This window comes from Sus scrofa, chromosome 8 (assembly GCF_054392235.1).
Source record: "Sus scrofa isolate SSC_HxYL_T2T_F1_AM1 chromosome 8, Sscrofa_HxYL_maternal_Yorkshire_Landrace_v2.0, whole genome shotgun sequence".
Taxonomy (NCBI): domain Eukaryota; kingdom Metazoa; phylum Chordata; class Mammalia; order Artiodactyla; family Suidae; genus Sus; species Sus scrofa.
This window is the reverse complement of record NC_139390.1, coordinates 145,062,175-145,083,204: the sequence shown is the minus strand read 5'-3', so window position 1 is coordinate 145,083,204 and position 21,030 is coordinate 145,062,175. Positions and strand designations below refer to the sequence as shown.

The 21,030-nt window shown below is 46.2% G+C and overlaps 1 protein-coding gene and 1 long non-coding RNA gene across 15 annotated transcripts in view; one reads left to right on the top strand and one right to left on the bottom strand.

Annotated features, from left to right (window-relative positions):
• PAQR3 (progestin and adipoQ receptor family member 3) overlaps window positions 1-12,435 on the bottom strand; it is a 29,308-nt gene extending 16,873 nt beyond the window's left edge. For 8 of the 9 annotated variants that reach the window (XR_014813515.1, XR_014813516.1, XR_014813517.1 and 5 more), the window contains exons 1-3: window positions 12,040-12,435; window positions 8,356-8,518; window positions 3,833-3,988 (exon numbers count right to left, since the gene is read on the bottom strand). Coding sequence is in view for 4 of the 9 variants with exons in the window: in XM_003129372.6 (XP_003129420.1) it covers window positions 3,833-3,988; window positions 8,356-8,518; window positions 12,040-12,224 (504 nt within the window). In the remaining 5 variants the exon portion in view is untranslated. Of the gene's footprint in view, window positions 1-2,247; window positions 2,539-3,832; window positions 3,989-8,355; window positions 8,519-12,039 lie in introns of those variants that run through there. The other variant, XM_084973734.1, reaches the window with a different exon arrangement.
• Window positions 12,436-12,560: 125 nt separating this feature from the next.
• LOC146401113 (uncharacterized) overlaps window positions 12,561-21,030 on the top strand; it is a 51,568-nt gene continuing 43,098 nt past the window's right edge. For 3 of the 6 annotated variants that reach the window (XR_014813534.1, XR_014813537.1, XR_014813532.1), the window contains exons 1-2: window positions 12,691-12,830; window positions 15,621-15,678. This is a non-coding gene — a long non-coding RNA (uncharacterized LOC146401113). Of the gene's footprint in view, window positions 12,831-13,242; window positions 13,527-15,620; window positions 15,679-21,030 lie in introns of all 6 variants that reach the window. The other 3 variants (XR_014813536.1, XR_014813535.1, XR_014813533.1) reach the window with 2 other exon arrangements.

The following is a 21,030-nucleotide window of genomic DNA, read 5'->3' as shown; positions in this document are numbered from 1 at the left end:
TATTACGGGGGCAGACACAAAAACAAACAGTTATCATCTAATGATAAGTACCGTCATCGAGTTATGAACAATGCTACAGAACCACAGAAGAGCAAGCAATTGGTATCTGGTGCAGCTAGAAAATGCTTCACAGAAGAAATGACATCTAAGCTGGGTCCTGAGGAACACAGAAGACTCTGGGAGGAGGGCGCCCTCAAGGAAAAGGATCAGCCCCTGGAGTAGGGGGTTCTGGGAAGTGAGGCTGAAAGGCAGACTAGGGATCGGGGAATGGAGAGCTCTTGAAGAAGCAGATGACGTGGTTGTTTTCCAGACAGACTCATTAGAATGAAAACCCTGACATCAGTGTTTTAAAAAAGAAGAGGTGACAGGAAGCCAGCCAGAAGATTAATAGAAAGAGTGATTCGGGGAGAAATTAGGAGCTTGTACTCTTGTTGAACAAGGAAGATAGATGTGAACAACGTATTCAGGAGACGCTTTTGAAATAAAGTCTTCATGCTTGACTGGATGTGTGAGAAGGCAGCCGAGGATGGCTCAGCTGTTACTTGTATGAAAGGCCACACAAATGGCTTTTACTAAGGAGCAAATGAACAAAGATGATCCAGGGAGAGAGGGAGAGAGGGAGGGAGGGAGGGATAGAGAGAGGGAGAGAGGGAGAGAGAGAGGGAGGGAGGGAGGGAGGGAGGGGGGGAGAGGGAGAGAGAGAGGGAGAGAGAGAGAGAGAGAGAGAGACTGTGTGTGTGTGCATGTGTGCAGGGGAGAGAATGGGGAAGCAAGGAAGGATGTTCTTTTAAAAATATATCAAGGGAGTTCCCGTCGTGGCTCAGTGGTTTAAGAATCCGACTAGGAACCATGAGGTTGTGGGTTCGATCCCTGGCCTTGCTTGGTGGGTTGCGGACCTGGCGTTGCCGTGAGCTGTGGTGTAGGTCACAGACGCAGCTCAGATCTGGCGTTGCTATGGCGTGTTGTAGGCTGGCAGCTGTAGCTCCAATTAGAGTTTTGTTTTGTTTTTTTTTTGCTTTTTAGGGCTGCACCTGCGGCATATGGAGGTTCCCAAGGTAGGGGGCCGCTGGCCTACGCCACAGCCACAGCAACACAGGATCTGAGCTGCATCTGTGACCTACACCACAGCTCACAGCAACACTGGATCCTTAACCCACTGATCGAGACCAGGGATCAAACCTGCATCCTCATGGATACTAGTCAGATTCGTTTCCACTGAGCCACGGCAGGAACTCCAAAAATGTATCAAGTTTGAAGGAGTTACAGAATATTTAAGTATCTAAATGAGTGGCTGAAAAGCTGGTCTTGAAGCTCAAAAGTTAGCATCACCTCGGACAGAGTTCTTAGCCTGGGCTCCAAGCACTTCTCTGGGACCACTATACTTCCTGAAATTTATATGTCAAAATAATTGGTCAGTTTGTGCCCCAACAACACACATTATCTGGGATGGAGGGTCCACAGTTTTCAATCTCAGTCTCAAAGAAGCCTGTGTTCCTTAAAAGGTACAAAGCCACTATGGCTACGGAATATTTGGAAATGATTAGATACCTGAGGGAAGAAAATTTTTCCTTTAAATGATCATGGACTGTATTAGCTCTAATAGTTTTCTTTTCTCTTTACCTCGGATTTCAGTTTTCCTGAGAAAAGATTTACAAAGTATCCCCTACTCTCTGATACTCAGAAACATTTGGGAAGAGGTAAACAAAAAACACATTTCAGGAAAATATAGAATAAGATAAGCAAAAACAATTTAATTTCATGACTACGCCTAAATTCCTATTTTTTTTTTTAAAGATGTAGAGTTTTTTTGTTTTTTTTTTTCTGTCTTTTGTCTTTTTAGGGCTGCACCCACAGCACATGGAGGTTCCCAGGCTAGGGGTCTAATTGGAGTTGTAGCTGCTGGCCTACACCACAGCCACAGCAATGCCAGATCTGAGCTGCATCTGCGATCTACACCACAGCTCACGACAACGCCAGGTCCTTAACCCACTGATTGAGGCCAGGGATCGAACCTGCAACCTCATGGTTCCTAATCAGATTCGTTTCTGCTGCACCAAGACGGGAACTCCAAAAGATGTAAAGAGTTTTCTGCAAAATGAATAAGTTGTGAAAGATGAACAGATATAAATAAATCAATTCACAAGTAAATTATGTATATATTTAACTTTATGCTTATCTTCCAAAGTAATCAGGCCTAAAAAGCAAACGGCTCATATATAAGTGGCTAAAATTAATAACGCTCTTACAGTCAAACCAAATCTATGATTTTTTGCTTTGCTCATTTTACACTCCAGCAGTGGGGACAGTTTTTTCTATTATTGTGTAGCAACGAAGGTCCTACCTAAGAATTCCCAACAGTCAGGGCTGCACTGCCGCCAGTCCTCCCAAGGAGTGAAGGCTGGGGACAAATGAGGACCACCTGCTCCGCAGGATGGGCTCAGCAGGACAGGCTCCAGTGCTGGGGCGAGGACTGCAAGTGACTGGTAGGTACACTGCTTCTGGGAGAGCAGCTCTGTCCTGGCTCTGAAGGGGAAGGAACTGGAAATACAGAAGGGGGAAGAAAGGGCATGGAGGGGAGCAGGAGAGGAAGAGAGTGAAGGGGTGGGGACGCTGCAAATGTCCTGAGCCCACGGGAGGAGTCAGCTGGCCCTCTTGGCTGAGATAAGAAGTGAGGAGGTAGTTCAGCTGCTCAACATATTTAAACCAGCTGCTGGATAACCTGACCACAATGTTTCAAATGCTGATTTGCACCAGGCAAAAACCGACTTTTGTAACTTTAGGGTCAGAAAGCAGTGTGATCTAGAACTCAGAATATATATACACAATGGAATACTACTCAGCCATAAAAAAAAACAAAATAATGCCATTTGCAGCAACATGGATGGAACTGGAGACTCTCATGCTGAGTGAAGTTAAGTCAGAAAGAGAAAGACAAATACCATATGATGTCACTTCTATCTGGAATCTAATATACGGCACAAGGGAACCTTTCCATAGAAAAGAAAATCATGGACTTGGAGAATAGACCTGCGGTTGCCAAGGGGGAGGGGGAGGGAGTGGGGTGGCTGGGAGCTTGGGGTTAACAGATATAAGCTATTGCCTTTGGAATGGATGAGCAATGAGATCCTGCTGTGTAGCACTGGGAACTATGTCTGGTCACTTATGATGGAGCCTGATAATGGGAGGAAAAAGAACGTGTACATGTATGTGTGACTGGGTCACCATGTGGTACAGTAGAAAAAAAATTGTATGCGGGAAATAACTATTTAAAAAAACCCAGAACTCAGAATAGGCAGGTGTTTGTTAAAGACACTCACCACCCACGTGGTGGCCTGCTCCAAGGTAAGACTGAGGGAAGGAAGACATCCTTCTCGTCTAAGAATACGGGGCAACACACTCAGAGAGAGGGGCCAAGGACGAGAAGGGAAAAGGGGACGCAGTAACCACTAAGCCTTCTTCACTTTAGCAAGTGCTAACTTCAACTCTATAAACACAGCAATAAAAGACATGTAATGTGCATCTGAGGCATCACACAGCTATGCGGACTAGGCGGGAAAACAGTAGCAATTTCACGTTTATGCTAAGTTCCAGAAAATGCCTCTCTCTCCGTATGTTCTTTTCCCATGGAAAATGAGTAAAGTGAGTAGGGACTGATAATAGACACTAGGGACCACAGGGCTCTCTCGAAAAATGAGTTTATGCCTCCGCAGGCTTTTCTGTCTCTTCTCTAGGTTAACTAATTACACGCTTATTCATTAATTCAAGGGATCCTTGACAAGAAAAGCCAGGCCCTACACGAAAGGCAGAATATAAAATGTTTTAAGTTACTTACATTATTGCAATAAAATGCATAAAATACTCCAGAGACATAGCAGCCCAGTATTCCAACAGAAATTCCTGCGTAATCTAATGCCATCCATCTTCGACAGGTTTTCTCTGATCGATGGCAGGAAAAAAGATGATAGCCCACAGAGCAAAGCATACAGACCTATGGAAAAGAAAACAAATCTTAGCGAAGTGAAACAACAAAAAACCTGAAGCAGCTAGCGCATGACGTTTGAGGGAGCGGTCAGAGCAAAAGCCCAGGCTTCTCAGCCAAACAGGCCTGGACTTGGGCCCCAGCTCCGGGCCTGACCCTAAGCCATTTCCCTGAGCCTGCTGCCTCAGGGCTCAAATGGGCACAACAGTCATAAAGAGCGAAACCTAAAATGCCAGCCGTCTAAATGAATAGCTGAGTAGAAGGAAATCTACTGAAGTTTATTCTGATCCACAAATAAGTTTCCTTTTTTTTTTTTTGTCTTTTTTTTGTCTTTTCTAGGGCCGCTCCCACAGCATATGGAGGTTCCCAGGCTAGGGGTTGAATTGGAGCTGCAGCCACCGGCCTACGCCAGAGCCACAGCAACTTGGGATCCCAGCCGTGTCTGCGACCTACACCACAGCTCACGGTAATGCCAGATCCTTAACCCGCTGAGCAAAGCCAGGGATAGAACCCGCAACCTCATGGTTCCTAGTTGGTTTCATTAACCACTGAGCCATGATGGGAACTCCAAATTTCCTTTTTAAAACTAATTATGGAAGTAACACATATCCTTAAAAATAAATCAAATAAGGACTTGTATGTGTTAAAAAAAAAAAGCCCCTCTCAATCTATTCCCTAGTGGCAGCCACTGATAACATTTTTAACGTCACTCTAGACAGTTTCAATGAACATGTCAAACACCTGTGATGCAGAAGTCTACACACAAACCCACAGGAACGCAGGATACATACCTTTTTAGACTAATCAAATGAAAACATATCGTCTGTCCTGATATTTACTTTTTTTTCACTTAAGACTTTTCAGGTCTGTATGAGACTTCATTGTAGAGAGTTTACTGTTAAGTTAAACATGGCTTTGCTGCATTCAAGGAAAAATAATTATGACTTAGGCTGACTTTTTATGTTGCTACATTGAGAATCAGACTCATCTGATTAAATCAGCTGTTCTGAAGATTGATAAGGTTTCTACCGCTGAACTCCCTCCAGCCACTGAACACCCACTGTGTGTCATGCACTGGGTGCACAAAGAGGAACCCTCTACTCTCGAAGAGATGTTTCTGAACCAAGTGAACAAATGGCGATGCGGGAAGAATCAGAGGAAACGTCAGTGCAGAGCCCAGTTAGAAAACAAAGGAGGGAGGGTCCCAGATCCCCGAGTGCATCTGTGCGCCCGAGGGGTGGGAAGAGCAGGAGGAGGAGAGCTTCTTACCTCGAGAAGGGCTGCCACCTGCGCGGGACCCTACGTGGACGTGGCACTCATCAAGGACATAAATAAGGGCCCACAGGTTCACTGGAGAGCCCACAGGAAAAGCAGCACACTGAGAAGCACAGGACCGTTGAGAAACGCCCCGTGGCTTTCCAGAGGATGTGAGGATGATAAAGCCGCACATGGAGGAGCGTGACTTTAATAGTGTGGGCTGTGTGTGATACTGCTACTCAAGATCTTAAGCGCACCCTTAGAGAAAGGCTGCGATGAGAGGTCACAGGAACAGCCTTGGGAAGCAATGACTAGAGCCTATACAGAGCCAGGGACAGTGGGGGGCAGGGGGGGGGGGGATGGACAGATGAAGTTCTCTAGCTATTCCATAGTCCGGCCAGTAAACAACCCTGTCAGTCCCCAAGGCCTCGGCATCAATACTCAAAACACGATTTCTAGCCACGATCTGATCTCGTTTCTCCAGCAGCCACCTAAAATCCTTATTGGTTAGTTACTAAGCTACAAGTCAGAGTTTATTGACCCCATTAAATCTAACTGAAGCAGCAGGAGTTTTTTGTTTTTTTCCTCGGATTATCCCTGAGATAAAACAAAGGAAAACCAGAGAACACCCAGATGCATATTTTCACTGACAGGGAAAGACTCCCATCGTCACTGTGCTGAGTGACACGAAGCAGCAAGCAGAGCTGCCCCGAAGCTGCAGAGGAGGGAGACAGGCAGGCGGGTGTGACGGAGTTGTGTCTGCACAAACTTCGGGAGGAACCACGACCCAAATGTCAAACGGGGATGTGGAATTTCCAATGATGTTCACTTTCTTCCAAACGCTTTTTTGTTTGCTTGAATTTCTACCATCTGACAGTAAGAATAAGAAACAATAATAAAGCTGATTTCATTGAGAAGGAAAATAAAAGTGGAAAGAGTAAAACTACAGAATCAAGAGGAAAGTAAAATACACAGGTGATCCCATCGTGGCTCAGCGGTTAATGACTCTGACTAGGAACCATGAGGATGCGAGTCTGACCCCTGGCCTCACTCAGTGGGTTAAGGGTCCAGGGTTGCCGTGAGCTGTGGCGTAGGTCCCAGACACTGCTTAGATCTGGCGTTGCTGTGGCTGTGGGGTAGGCTGGCAGCTGTAGCTCCAATTAGACCCCTAGCCTGGGAACCTCCATATGCCACGGGTGCGGCCCTAGAAGAGACAAAAGAGAAAGAAAGAAAGTAAAATATAAAATATGCAGTGTTTCTGGAGAACATCCGAGTTTCAGCAAAGTTAACTTATGTTGTTTTGTGTGAAAAGGGATGTGTTGTTAAGGTTGCTGTAAAAACTGGCTGAGAAGTATCTGACATACTGAATACACTCCGTTTCCTGGGCAGTTCCCTGCTGTGGATTAGAACTGGGTCGAGACAGACAGATGACCGCAGCACGACCGCTACCAGGGGGCGCTGGCCAGGATAACCAAATACCTGGGGATCCCGTTGCTCCTCTCTCTCTCCAGCCTCAGCTTTCTCCATTTTTAAATGATTTCATCGTCTCAATTTTTCAATTCACACTCTTCTTAAACCATTATGAAAATTAGAGGGGGTTCCCCAAAGGGATAGCAGCTGTGGGTGGGTGGATAAAGGGCAGGCCTTGTGAGAGAGGCGAGCACGTGGGATCCTCGAAGGAGACAGGATCTACCTAACTGACAGTAGACGGCGAACCAGTTGTTTTTACTGAGGATTAGAAACAGCACTGCAGTCTCTAAGATGCATCTCCACACTTAACTAGGAAGAAGTTATTTTCATCATAAAACTGGAGAGGGATTCTAAGAGATCTTGAGGCTCCAATCAGAACAAAAATTAAACCTGAGAAAGAGTATACTTTAAAAATTACGTAAAAAATAATTTGCAAAGAATAACACAAAAAACACAAGTATTCGTTCCTGAAAAAATTTAAATATTACTCTAGAGACTAAGTTGGAAGAAAAGGAGGGTGGAGATGCTCCTCGTGTGTCTCCTGATCATTTAAGTCCCGCGTTTTGAGACCAGCGATGAAGGTGAAACACAATGAAAGCAACGCCGCAGCCGACTTACACCTCCCCTCGCAAGGAGAGCGGCACGAGGTCATTTTTTTTCTTTCCGTTTTTGTGTTTTTCGGTCCTCTATGCATTTTTTTTTTTTTTTTTTTGATTTAAAAAATGTCAACCGGATTTTGGTCTGCATTATTTTTCTTCTCTAGAATTACCTGTTTGAAAAAGTATTAAATGAAACACCCCCCACCCCACCCCCCGCTTCTTTTTTAGGGCTACGAGTGCCAGTGCGGCATACAGAGGTTCCCAGGCTAGGGGACCAATGGGAGCTGTAGCTGCCGGCCTACACCACAGCCACAGCAACTCAGGATCTAAGCTGCATCTGCGACCCACACCACAGCTCACAGCAATGCTGGATCTTAGCCCACTGAGTGAGGCCAGAGATCGAACCTGCATCTTCATGGATACTGGCTGGATTTATTCCCCCTGAATAAGCCATGATGGGAACTCCTAAAGGCACTTCTACAGATCCCTGAAGAAAAATGACAGAGCTGAGGAACTATCGAAATACAACAGGTAGAGAGGAGGAGAAAGTGAAAGTATGTGAAACTAGGTGAGTGGAAAAGGGACCAAAGGAAATTAACATTAAGGTGAGAGAAAAGACCAATACCCACAAAACATTAAAACTAAGAGGATATGGGAACAAACACAGAAGTCATAGACATACAAATAGGAAAAGAGACACCTGCTCAAACAAGTTTTAAGCAGATAATAATTTCTGCTTCAGTCAGCAAATAAAGTACAACCAGCGATTCCTATCCTTGTATTAATCTTAAAGCAGAGATGTCTGAAAAAAAGAAAAAGAAAGAAATTTTCTCCATCTTGAAAACTTATTGGATTTCAAATAGGTTCTCATAATATCCAATTACACTCTCATAAAAGCAGACTCGGTGCTTCTGTTGGAGACGTTGACAAGCTAACCTACATGCTATTTGGGGCTCTTGAAAACAAGCAGTGGGTGTGCAGTAAGGTCCCTGCCCGAGCTTGCGGACTAAAGCTCTCCTCAGCCATAAAAGTGTTTGCGAAATGACTTACCTGGAAGCAGAAAAGACAAATAGAACAAATTACAAAATCTTCTCTGGAAGCACTTGCCGACGGTAACACAGAAGTCATGTCGTAGATTCCCAGTGTGAAGAAGAGAAAGAAGCCCAGCAAATGGCTCCAGATGTTAACCGTCTCATTAGATAAAATAAACAAACTGGAAAAACAAACAAACAAACAAAACCAGCAGCTCAGATTCTCTGCTCGCTTGCTGTCAGCATTTAAAAGGTCAGGGACAACTGGGGGTTATCCAACACTTGCCACTTTAGGCCCTTAACCCCATCTTTGCCGTTCTAAATTTGATCGACCATTTAGCTTAATTTTTCAGCTTTTTTCCACATCTCCATCAATCCTGGGATTTTGCAGTTTTTTCTTGTTCACCTCTATCACATTTACCATTTCCTTCCTTCATCGGAGTTATTTATATATAAATTCCATCTCATCCTCCAGCTCATCAACTCCCTGAAGGCTGGCACCATCCATCTTTATGACACCACTGTTCTAAGCACAGTGTCTGCTTCAGATGAGATGCTAAATGTCTACAAAAATGAACGTGCAGATTAAAACTGGGTGCCAGTCAGTCTGACACACGCTGACGTTCAGTCATAGGTATCAGAAAACCTGCTAGATGTACGGTTAGGCACGAACGTGAAAGACCTTTTTAGTAGTCATTACACGCAAAGTTAAACACACTTGAGAGAAGCAGGATACACAGAAACTGGTCTACTGGAAATGCCCTTTAAGACAGGCATGCTGCAACAACTTTGTTTTGAAACCAAACTAGTTTCCAGGTGGCATGAGTTTATTCTTTTAGGAACAATAGGAGGTTACTTTTTTTTTTTTTTTTTCTTTTTTTTTTGTCTTTTTAGGGCTGCACCCGAGGCATATGGAGTTTCCCAGTCCAGGGGTCGAATCGGACCTGTAGCTACCGGCCTATATCACAACCACAGCAACGCAAAATCCTTAACCCACTGAGGGAGGCCAGGGATCGAACCTGAGTCCTCATGGATACCAGTTGGGTTCGTTAACCACTGAGCCACGACGGGAACTCCAGGAGTTTACTTTCAATAGCAGTACTAGTTGCCCTCTTTCGGTATGCCCCAACTAGTTTGAGTTTAGGTAGTCTTGGTGGTGCAGGCCAGGGCAGAGTGTTCCACACCGGCCTGGAATCAGGAGGTGCACTGTCCCTTCACTCCCCTGCTGGGCAACAATTGGCTCTGCAATCATAAGCAAGTCACTTAACCTCTCTGGCTTCAATTTCTCCATCTCGAAAACAAGAGCCCTGGATTAGATACTGCAGCAAGTCCCTTCCAGCTCCTTCCTTGAGTCTGTGTGATGTTTCTCCAGCTGTGGCTAGGACTCATCAGATTATTGAAAGGTGACATCATGACTCAAGATTAAAATTTGCTTGCATTTCTCTAGCAAAATCTAATCTTTTGTTTCAACTAAAATCTATGACCTTCGCTGCTTTAGAATCCTTATTAGTAAGTACCAACACATAACTCGAATAGTGAATCTGCATCAGTCGCCAGCTGCCCATGTCATAACCACAGCAGGGTCTCACACAGATGCTCATCATGGAGAGAGTGGACCTCGTATTGTGAATTTCAGGCTTTATCCTGTTAAGTCTCAAGTATAAAAACTACTCCTATTGGGGGGGGGGACACAGAAATGGGAGGAAACACGTCTAACCTCAGCACTATGACAGCCATTATCACACTGCCTGCTGCCTCCGAACTTTTCGTTTTGGGAAAACCAGTGTAACCTGATTGAGCAGAGAGCCACAGTCTTGGCATGTTCCTTCCAACTAAGAGAGTACTGGCAGAGCAACTGTGACATACTAAACCTCTCCTATATCCCAAATCTGTCCTGTCTTTCTTGACAGCCAAGAGAGGGGAAGAGCTGAACCTGGAAAAGACCATGCCGGCGGGAAGGGCACTTGGAAGAGTATCTCCACAGAAGATCTGATCTACTCTCATTCAGTGAGAGGTGAGACCTGTACTCTGCTCGGCGTCAAAATCACCAACCAACTTCACCTTCAAATGCAACCATAATAAGTCATCATTTATTGAGTACTTATTATGTGCCAGGCTCTGTGTAACATTTGACATACCTAATCCCATTTGGTCCTTAGTACTTTCTGAAGCAGATACTGTAATTACCCCTTTATTTACCAGTGGGAAAATAAAGCTGGGAGAGGTAAACTTTGTCCACGGTCTCATAGCTGTTAAGTGGCAGAGCTGCATGCCCAAGTCTTTTTTACTCAACAGCTGAAGATCTAAAGCACTGTATTTCACTCTTTGATCCCTGAGGTTTGGACCCTGGTATCAGAATGCAGAGGACCACCACCAGGTGGGTATAAAACCCCTGAAGGCAATTCACTGCCTGCTCTATCTCTGTGGAACTCCACGCCCACAGCGGAGCCCAGCTCTGCCTTCCTGTGTTAGTAACTCACACAAAGGAGGCAATGGGGAGTAAAGCAGTCCCTAGGATTCAAACTGTGAAGCCCCTGGGCCATCCACTGAAGACTCGTAGGGATGGACAGTGATGGCACCTAGTGACTGTGAGTCCCAAAAGCACTTTCAAAGCAGGCAGGGCGAAAGAACCAGGGCAAGACCATGCTGAAAAGACCAAGAAGCAGACATGTGGTTACTGCTCGAGCAATTCAACAGTCCACATTCCAGCAGTGGGTTTTGTCACTCCAGGGACCTAGAGCTAACCAACATCTGTATCTTAATTCTCTTCAAGTGGGGTCCTGTAATTAATTTCTGTGAGTTCTAACAGAAAGCTAGCCTAAGAACTAGAACACTAGATTTTTCGGTTTTGTTTTTTTAAACCCAGGCTTTGAAGGGACTCAGTTTTAAGTTTAGATGAAAAAATTCCTTTCTTAAAGTCGCTTCTTACACTCTAATGGAGGGTGGTGGCTGTTACAGGCTCTCTTTGCCTTTCCCACACAGCGTTTTTCACAGCGGTTATTATGTAATAGTGTAATTAGCACCCAGGCTAGACCTCGACAGCTCCATAAGAACAAGAGTTATGCCTGCTGTTCTTTCCAGGACCTAGTAGGGTGCCTGGTACCTAGCAGGGGCTCAGAGTATCTGCTAAATGAATGAATGAATGTGTGTGTGTGTGTGTGTGTGTGTATATATATATATATATATATATATATATCTCCTTGATTTTATATATATATGTTGTGTAATACATATATAATGCAATGTGAACTTACTCCTATTATACAGGCATTTATCTGGCCCCAAACGTCCGAATTTCCACAGGGCTGCCTTAAAAATAAACAAAGCTTAGGTATACACAGGGGCAAGTATGGCTCAGCCATCGTCAGTGGGGTCGATTCCAACATGTATCCCGATAAGCACTGAATGGAATAAAGGATGTAAAATCTCTCCATAAACAGCCAAGTGCCACGGGAGAGTTAGTGATTACGACCACTGTTACTGTCAGTCTTCGTCCCACGGATCAAGCACCCCAGCGGGGAGAAGGAAGGATACCAAGACAGGAGAGGTGGCAGAAGGGATGAAAAGGATGGGGCAGCTAGGAAATGACGGGCACAGAGAAAAGGGGGGAAAACAGCAGGCGGACCAGACAAAAAGGATGTGCAAGAGGAGGGGCCGCCGGCGCGCCCCCCAGGCGCGCCCAGCGGAGGCGGCCAGACCTTACCTTTTGATACACAGCCTGGAGGGCAGGTAGGCCCGGTAGCCGTCGGTGATGTACGGGTTGTCCTTGAGGGACACGGGGATCTGCTCGTAGGTGTAGAGGCGGATGCCGCGGGGAACCAGGACGGGCCAGTACTGGTAGCTGCCCAACTCGATGTAATGCGCGCTCTTCAGCAGCTTCTGATGCATCCTTCCCGGCCGCCGCCGCCGCTCCCCAGCCGGGAAGCTCGCCCAGGCCCCGCCTCCCCGGGGAGGGGGCTTCGCCGCCGCAGCCCCCGCCCCGGAGCTGGCGGACGCCGCGCGAGGTCCTACGGCCCCGCAGCTGCCCGGGCCCGGTACCGCGCACAGAGCGGCCACCGGCGTCAGCGCCCCCGCGGCCCCGCGACGTCGCCGCCCTCTCTGACGTCAGCACGCTGCCTGGGCCCCGCCCCTCGGCCCTGCCTGGGCCGGCGCCACCGGGGGGCGGGGCCTGGGCGGGGCGGGGCCTGGGCTGGGGCGGGCGCGCAGGTGCCGTGGGGGCCGCGGGGCTGGGCCCGGGCCTCCGCCGCTGCTGGAGTTCGAAGGCGAGGCGGCCCAGTCCTCCTCGTGGGTGAGAAGAGCGCAGAACTGTACGGCGAATACAAGCGGTTTTTTTCCTTATCCTGTTTTTAATTAGAAGCAATATGCGTTACATTTTGAAAAACCAAGGGGAAAAGAGTAACTGGGAGAAGAATAAGAACTAGACCTAGCTCCACACCGGTTCTTTGAGCTTGGAATGTCACACATTTCTTAACCTGCGACGTTATCTCGGCCAAGGTCAGTCCTTTGAAGTAGGTGGAAATAGAGGAAACCTGATGCACAGAGAACATGTACCAAAATCGGGAATAAGCTGAGCCGTAGAGAATCCCCAACGCTTTCGAAGTATTCAAAGCCCCAAAGCTCTTCAGAGTATTTTCTCTGACCACAGTAGACTTAAACTAGAGATAAACAAGAAAACTGAAACTCCCCAGATGTCTGGAATTGAAACAAAGCACTTCCAAGTATTTTAGTGGGTTGATGGAGAGAGCGCAAGGAAATGGAACTCAATGCCAAAGATAGAAGATATAAAAACTTGGGGGCGTGCAGCTAATACGGTGCTTAAAGGAAATGTTATAGCTTTTTTTATAGCTACGAATGATGATGCCAATTCTTCTTCTTCTTCTTTTTTTTTTTTTTTTTTGCTTTTTAGGGCCGCACCCTCGCCTTTTGGAGGTTCCCAGGATAAGGATCCAATTGGAGCTACAGCTGCCGGCCTGCACCACAGCCACAGCAACATCAGATCTGAGCCGTGTCTGTGACCTACACCACAGCTCAGGGCAACGCCAGAACCTCCACCCACTGACAGAGGCCCTGGATGGAACACACAACCTCTTGGTTCCCAGTTGCGTTCGTTTTTTTTGCTCCGCGACAAGGGGAACTTCGCCAAAGCTTTTTCCTAATGGCAAAAGGGCAGAACGTTAGTTTTGCATCCATGTATGTAGACCCCTTAGTGCATTGTTTGGCAACAGTGCATGATAACAATCATCGACGCTGTTATTTATTTACTGTTGTTGTGTTGGTAATACTAGTTGATGTCTGAGAGGCAGTATAGGTTGTGATTAACTTCTGAGCGTTGAAGCCTTACTACCTGGGTTTGAATTCAGCCACTTATGAGCTGTGTGTCTTGTACAAGTACTAAAGCTCTCTGTGTCTCGGTTTTCTCACTGGTGGAACAGGACTAATAAGGAGTAGTTTGTGTTAATCAGTAAATCCATGTAACACTGTTAGAAAACCGAAAACCGCCAGGCATATTGTTAGCTCGGACAAATGTTCTCTTTTATTAGAGTTCAAGGTAAGATATGTTGATAGTTAAAACGAGACCAGTGGAGCTCTATCCTAAAGAGACTTAAATGTCGTGTCATGGCCTTGAGACTTTTCTTTAAGCCGAGGCGCTCTAATTTGAGGGCTTACTGTGTGGCCAGGACATTCGCTCTGCTGAAGGTCAGTGTGTATAGGCATTCTCCTCACTGTGGAGGAAGATCGTGCCCGAGAATGCCTGCCACTCCCACCGAGTCCTTCTGGGAGGCTTCTTTTTTTTTTTTTTTTTTTTTTGCTATTTCTTTGGGCCGCTCCCGCGGCATATGGAGGTTCCCAGGCTAGGGGTCAAATTGGAGCTGTAGCCACCAGCCTACACCAGAGCCACAGCAACCTGGGATCCGAGCCGCGTCTGCGACCTACACCACAGCTCACGGCAACGCCGGATCGTTAACCCACTGAGCAAGGCCAGGGACCAAACCCGCAACCTCATGGTTCCTAGTCGGATTCGTTAACCACTGCGCCACCACGGGAACTCCTGGGAGGCTTCTTATACATGTTTTCTTGTTGGTACCATATGGCACTGGTACCCTTGAGGCGGGTAAGTGGCTCGTGGGATGTCCTGACACAAATGTCCATGCAAGAACAGTGGTAATTAGCTCGACCAGTTGGTTTCTTTCTTGGGAATTTGGAGAGGAACGGAGGGAGCCTGGTATTTGAAACAGAAAGAGGGCCAGAGGTCCTCAGGGACAGAGAACGAGGACTGGCGGCTGCGCCCTGGGAGGCGGGACCCTAGAGCAGCATCCACAAGTGGCGGCTGCTTGGCTTATCAGCAGTGTGCCCTTGAAACCTGTTGCAAGATGACTTCTGGGCTGAATTCAATAATTTATAACCCATGTCTGCTCTCGCTCATTCATTTATGTGGCTTAATTTTTAAATTAAGCACTCTTAAGTCTAAGCACATAAATCTCCCCAATTGTGAAATGAATGGACAAATATGAAAAGATAGATATAGCAACAATCCAAGTCTGAATCCTGGGGAGAAAACGAGGTCTGTGAGTTAAAAATTGGAAAGAGCTCCTGGGTTAGACCGTAATGGAAAAGAATAGAATTTTTTTTTAAAAGAATGAATATATATATGTATATATACGTATACATATGTGTGTGTATGCGTGTGCAACTGAGTCACTTTGCTGTGCAGCAGGAATTGGCGCACTGTGTACCGACTATACTGTAATAACAGCATGTTTTTAAATGGAAAGAACTCCTCTGCTTAGGTCTGTAAGTCAATGGAAGCAGGAGCATTACCGCTTTAGGGCGCTTCTTACAGATGCTACGCAGAGGGGAGAGGGCCCAGCTCCCCACAGAAAGTCATGGGATTTGGGCACTTTGAGGGCTCTTGGGTGTTTAGTCTTAGTGCTTGACCGCAGAGGTCAGTGGCATATCTGGTAGAGGAATAACACCTGGTGAGGGATCCAAAGCTGCTTCCAGCAGAAACCTTCGTGCTGGTGAAATGGCAGGATGGGGAACTGAACTGCCCAGTAGGGGTTCCTGAGAAAAAGGGCAGCGTCTCATCTAAGCACCTGTGGGACACATCTTGGGTTTGTTTGACTGGAGGTTGAGGGGCAGGAAATTCTCAAGGAGGTGGAAGTCCTACATTTTCACGTGGGCCCACGAGCCAGGAAACCTTGAATTTGTGCTGTTGCCATGAGCTAGTCTGTTTCCCCCAGACATTTGAAGCTTGGGGAACTCAGATTGTGCCTTGTTTCATAGGATGACCTCCCGTGATCTGGGGTATGGCGAGACAAGAGGGCTCCAGGGAGCATTTAGGGTGAGTGAGATATTTTTTCCCTCCCTTCCGTCCTTCCTCCTTGTATCCTTTTTTTAATGTGCTTTTAAAAATAACTCTAAAATAATGTTGAAGTGAGACTTGCAGGTATTGGAATGGACACGACATGGACGTTTACATGTATCGAGCTCCAGCTGTGTCCCCGAAAACAGAAATGAGTGAGTCACCCTGCAGGTGGTCATCCTGCAGGTGGTCATCTTTGCGCATCTTCACAGCGAGGTGACATTTGGACCACTCCCCGCTCATCCCCGTTAAACTCTCTCTTCTGGACTTTTGGAACAACCCCCAATTGGGTTTTTTCCCTGCCTTTCTGACCTGTCCATCCCAGGGGCCTTTGGTAGCTGCTGTTTCTCTCCCTGACAATTAAACCAGGCTTCTTTCTTCAGGCTTTTAAAAAATATATTCCATTTTTACTCTATGTGTTTTCATGGCTTCAGCTACTGTCTTTAAGCTGATGACTCACAGATCTGCAGTTTCAGGCCAGATCTCCTCTCTCTGCATCTGGATTCACATGCAGAGCTGGACATAGACATCTGGAATATTAAAAATGAACTGATGGAGCTCCCCTGTGGTGCAGTGGGTTAAGAACCTGATTGTAGCCGCTTGGGTTGCTGTGGAGGAAGCTTCAATCCCCAGCACGGGGCAGTGGGTTAGAGGATTGGGCTTGCTGCAGCTCAGGTTCAATCCCTGGCCCAGGAGTTTCCATATGCCATGGGGATGGCCATTAAAAAGAAAAGAACTCACAATTTTTCCTCCTCAATCAGTTTTTGTCACTAACTCCTTGGTCCCTCAGTCCCCTGAGCCTTGGCGTTACCGCCCCCTTTCGACCGTTTCCTCAGTGCCCTCCCTTCCTTCTTCCCCGTGGCCACAACCCGGTCCTTGCGGTGGTTACAACTCTCCCGCCTACTTAGGCTGATCTGAAGAAAGAACGAACAACAGACAAGTCATCAGTTTTGTTTGTTTGTTTGTTTTTTGTCTTTTTGCCGTTTCTTGGGCTGCTCCCGAGGCATATAGAGGTTCCCAGGCTAGGGGTCGAATTGGAGCTGTTGCTGCTGGCCTACACCACAGCCACAGCAACACCAGATCCGAGCCGAGTCTGTGACCTACACCACAGCTCACAGCACCGCTGGATCCTGAACCCACTGAGCGAGGCCAGGGATCAGACCCGCAGCCTCACGGTTCCTGGTCGGATTCGTTTCTGCTGTGCCACGGTGGGAATTCCTTGATATATTTTTTAAGTCCTTTTTTTAAATGTGCAGATTCTCCTCTGTCGCTTTCTTGCATTTTGACTGTGAAAAAACTCAGTGTTTCTCGCGGTTCTGGACGCTGCTGACACGTCACTGTCACTGTGTCCCTCTGTCCTCTGTTTTTCCAGCATTGGCAGCAGGATCCAGGGGCTTGATCAGACCCCCATGTGACCCCTTTGGCTCAAGGGGAGACCATCTGTCATCAGGTGTTCTTTCATCTGGAGGCAATAACATCTGCTTTTGTCTTCTTGCTGTCACCAGCCATTGATGTTTGAAGTCTAAGTCATGGTACTTGCAAAATAGTGTTAATGAGATTCTATCATTTTGTTTCTATATGTTAATTGGAATAATTTTAATAAGAAGATACTCCCCATATACTATTTGATTACCCAGTGGTGCAGTTCACATGGGAAAAGCAAGATAAATGCTTGATGCTTTCGTTTCATTTGCCGCGTTTTAAAGTAGCAGGTTCCTCTCCAACCACAGAGGTCCCTTACCTCTTCCTGAGGTCACCAATTCAATTTTAAAAATGACTTTGAACTTCTGAACTTAAAGATATTTGATAATTTTCAATTCATTCCAGTTTTTTTTTTTTTTTCCCCATTGGTGCTCACATTATTCCATCTTTGGTAAGAGGGAGCCTCAAACTGGCTTCTGAGTTCTTAGGACCTCAGTAATCTTGAGTAACTTCTTTCGGTCTGGTGTGCCAAGGTGTTCCTGGCTCCTCCTGTGCATTTACTGCTTTAGATTTGTAGTCATTCATTTCTCCCAAGAGCCTTTACAAAGTGGCATGAACCGTAGCCTTCAGAAGATAAGCCCAAGTCCTAACTCGCTGTACCCCTTGCCTGCTAAAGGGTGTTGCTCCCGCGTCGGTTCTGCAAGGACTGAGTCCTCAGCCACTGCAGTCGCCGGCCTTTGACACACCCCGGAAGGAGCTCAGGGTGGAGATCAGGAATGAGGCACTCTGGGCTTCGGAAAAACAGGCAGCACAGGCCTTGACTAGTTAGGTATTTTCAGGCGAAAGTCTTCTGACCCTGATTTCCTGCACTTTGCCATGTTTAGAAAAGCACTAAAATCATTAACGATATCTATCTGTGTCTTATGAATAACAGTAACCTCCTACGGAGATGTGTGTCTGATTTGCACACCCTTCTCCAAATCACGTACTTGAGGAGCTCCTTCCAATTGGGAGCAGTTCCTCAGGCGATCTGAGAGTCTGTCTCCTGCGCTGCAGTCCTCGGTAAATCCCCAGTAAGACCGAAACTCTCCGCTCTCCTGTCGTGCCCTTCGTCCCAGTCAGCACCTCGAATGTGACTCTTGTGAGGATGGGGTCTTTGCGTATGTGATTAAGATCTCCAGATCATCCTGGATGTAGGGCGGGCCCTGAATCGAATGACGGGTGTCCTTGGAAGGGAAAGGAGAGGAAGGTTTGAGACACAGGCACAGAGGGAGCCACGCGAAGGCAGAGGCAGAGATGGGAGTTAGACCACCATGAGGCACAGAACCCCCGCCGGGTGCCACCAAAGGCTGGAAAAGGCAAGGGAGCCTTTGACCTGAGAGTGGCCTACCCTACAGACTTGGGACTTGTGACCTTCAGAACTCTGAAAGAATACATTTCTGCTGTTTTAAGCCATCAAGCTTGTGACAGACCTAAGCAATTAATTCAGCTTTTGGTATTGGAAGGAGGGGTGCTGTTGCAACAAGAGCCAAAAATATAGAAGTGGCTTTGGAATTGGGTAGTTGATAGAGGCTGGAAGAATTTTGAGGTGTGTGGTAAAAAGAAGCTTAGATTTCCTTGAAAAGATGGTTGACAAAAACGTGGATCTGAAAGGCAATGCCGATGAGTCTCAGGAGGAGGTGAGGAGGCCAGAGAGAAAGCTTGGATCATCTCAGAGACCGTACATTACCATGAACACAAGGTTGCTGGAAATAGGAACGGTAGCGGCTCTTCCGCTGAGGTCTCGGCAGGAAATGAACAAGATACGAGAAATGAAGGAAAGGCAACCCTTGTTACAAAGTGGCAGGAAATTCTGCTCAATCGAGTTCTTTCGTTGGGTGAAAGCAGAACTTACAAGTTCTCTCTTTCGTGGTCACTGCTCTTGTCTGTCGCATACATGTCCATGCTCTTAAGGGTTCTGCTTTTGATGCATTTTTTCTTAGCCCTTTATGTACCATGATTAGCTTGTAACTGTCTTGATTTCTATTGTTTAATTTCTACATATATGCTACTGGTTTCCAAATTTCCATCCTAAGTTATACACCTAAATATTCAGTTTATTTTTACATATTTCCACCTGGATGCGTCTTGTGATCTTCAGACTCAGCAACATATCAAACCAAGTTCAAACTTTTTTCCTCCAATTTTTATTTTACCCATTTTTATGGGTAGCGCCACCATCCATCTAGAAATTCGAGTCATTTGAGGTAAGAAGTGGAGAGTAAATACAACTTATTTGTTAACCCTGATGGATAAGTAGTGGCTCCTGGGAGAGCTGATTTGAGTTGTAAAGAGTATAATTATTAATTAGGGATGTCTGCTCTGAGCTGGGGAACAGCATCCTAGCTCTACTCATTTGCAGTCAGGCCGTAGATTCTTCCCTCACCTCCCTTCTTACATTCAGGCAGTCCCCATGTACTGTTGGATTCTGTCTTTGTTAAGTTTCTCAAATGCTCTCCTTTTTTTCATTCCTGTTGTCACTGCTGTGGTTGAAGTCCTCAGCATATCTCACCAGCTACCTCTGGTCCCCACCTTCAACCCACAGTTCAGTCTCCACCTCCATGCCCTTTAAAACCTAAATCTTGGGAGTTCCCATTGTGGCTCAGCGGTAATCAACCTGACTAGTGTCCATGAGGACTCAGGTTAGATCCCTGGCCTCGCTCAGTGGCTGAAGGATCCAGCGTTGCCCTGAGTTGTGGTGTAGGTTGCAGATGTGGCTTGAATCTGACATTGCTGTGACTGTGGTATAGCCTGGAAGCTGTAGCTCTGATTCAGCTCCTAGCCTGCGAACATCCATGTGCTGTACCTGCGGCCCTAAAGGGCAAAAATAAAAATAAGAATAAAAATAAAATCCAAATCTTATTTTATGCCTTGAACAGAGACAGGTGAACCCATAACCCCTAGCTGTACAGGATATACTTCAAGCCCTTTAAAATAATGAACCTCAAGACCTAGTCTCCTCCTTCAGATTGAGATGAGCCTTGTCTCTCCCAGCTCCCTTACCCACCAGACACACGTGACAAGTGGGACTTCTCAGTTTCCTGAATGAACCCCATTGTTTCCAATCTCCTTGCCTTTGCACCTGCTGCTCCCTCCAGCTGGAATTCCCTTCACTGTTATCTCCCCTCTCTTTGCCTAGATAAGTCCTAGGAATTTTTCAAGCTTCTGCTGCAGCATCACCTTTGCTGGGAAACTTTTCGTATACCTTATTCCAGACCTGAGTTTAGTGCTTTTCCTCTGTGTCCCCTTGGCACGTATGCAAACTGTAAAATTGAATTTACTGCACTTCAGTGGATACATTCTTTCTTGTAGGTATTTATTATCCTTTGAGGAGTCTTTATTCTGTTTGTAGTTCCAGTGCCTTAGGTGTTCAATGTCTTTTTTTTAAATCAACTTTTTTGGGAGGTTGCCGTAGACGCATATGCAATCGTAAGAAATGGTAGGGTTGTACCCTTTCCCAGTTTCCCTCAGTGGTAACACTGTAGCACAGTGTCACAGCCGTTACTGAGACACTGACGTGGTGGTCTAGGTACAGAATATTTTCATCACCCCAAGGATCTCTCCTGTTGTCTTTTACAGCCATACCTACTTCACTCTTACTCTCATTCCCTTAACCTCTGGCAACCATGATTTTTTTCTCCATTTCTATAATTGTGTCATTTCAAGACAATAGTCATATAATAATATGAATGGAATCATACCTTTGCATGTAAGCTTTTGGAGTTGGCTTCTTCCACTAAGGGCAATTCATTCAGGTTATTTCATGTATCAATAATTTGTTCCTTTTTAGTGCTGAATAGTATTCCATGGCATGGAGGTACCATTTGTTTAACCAGCCACCTGTTGAAGGACACTGGGGTATTTCCAGTT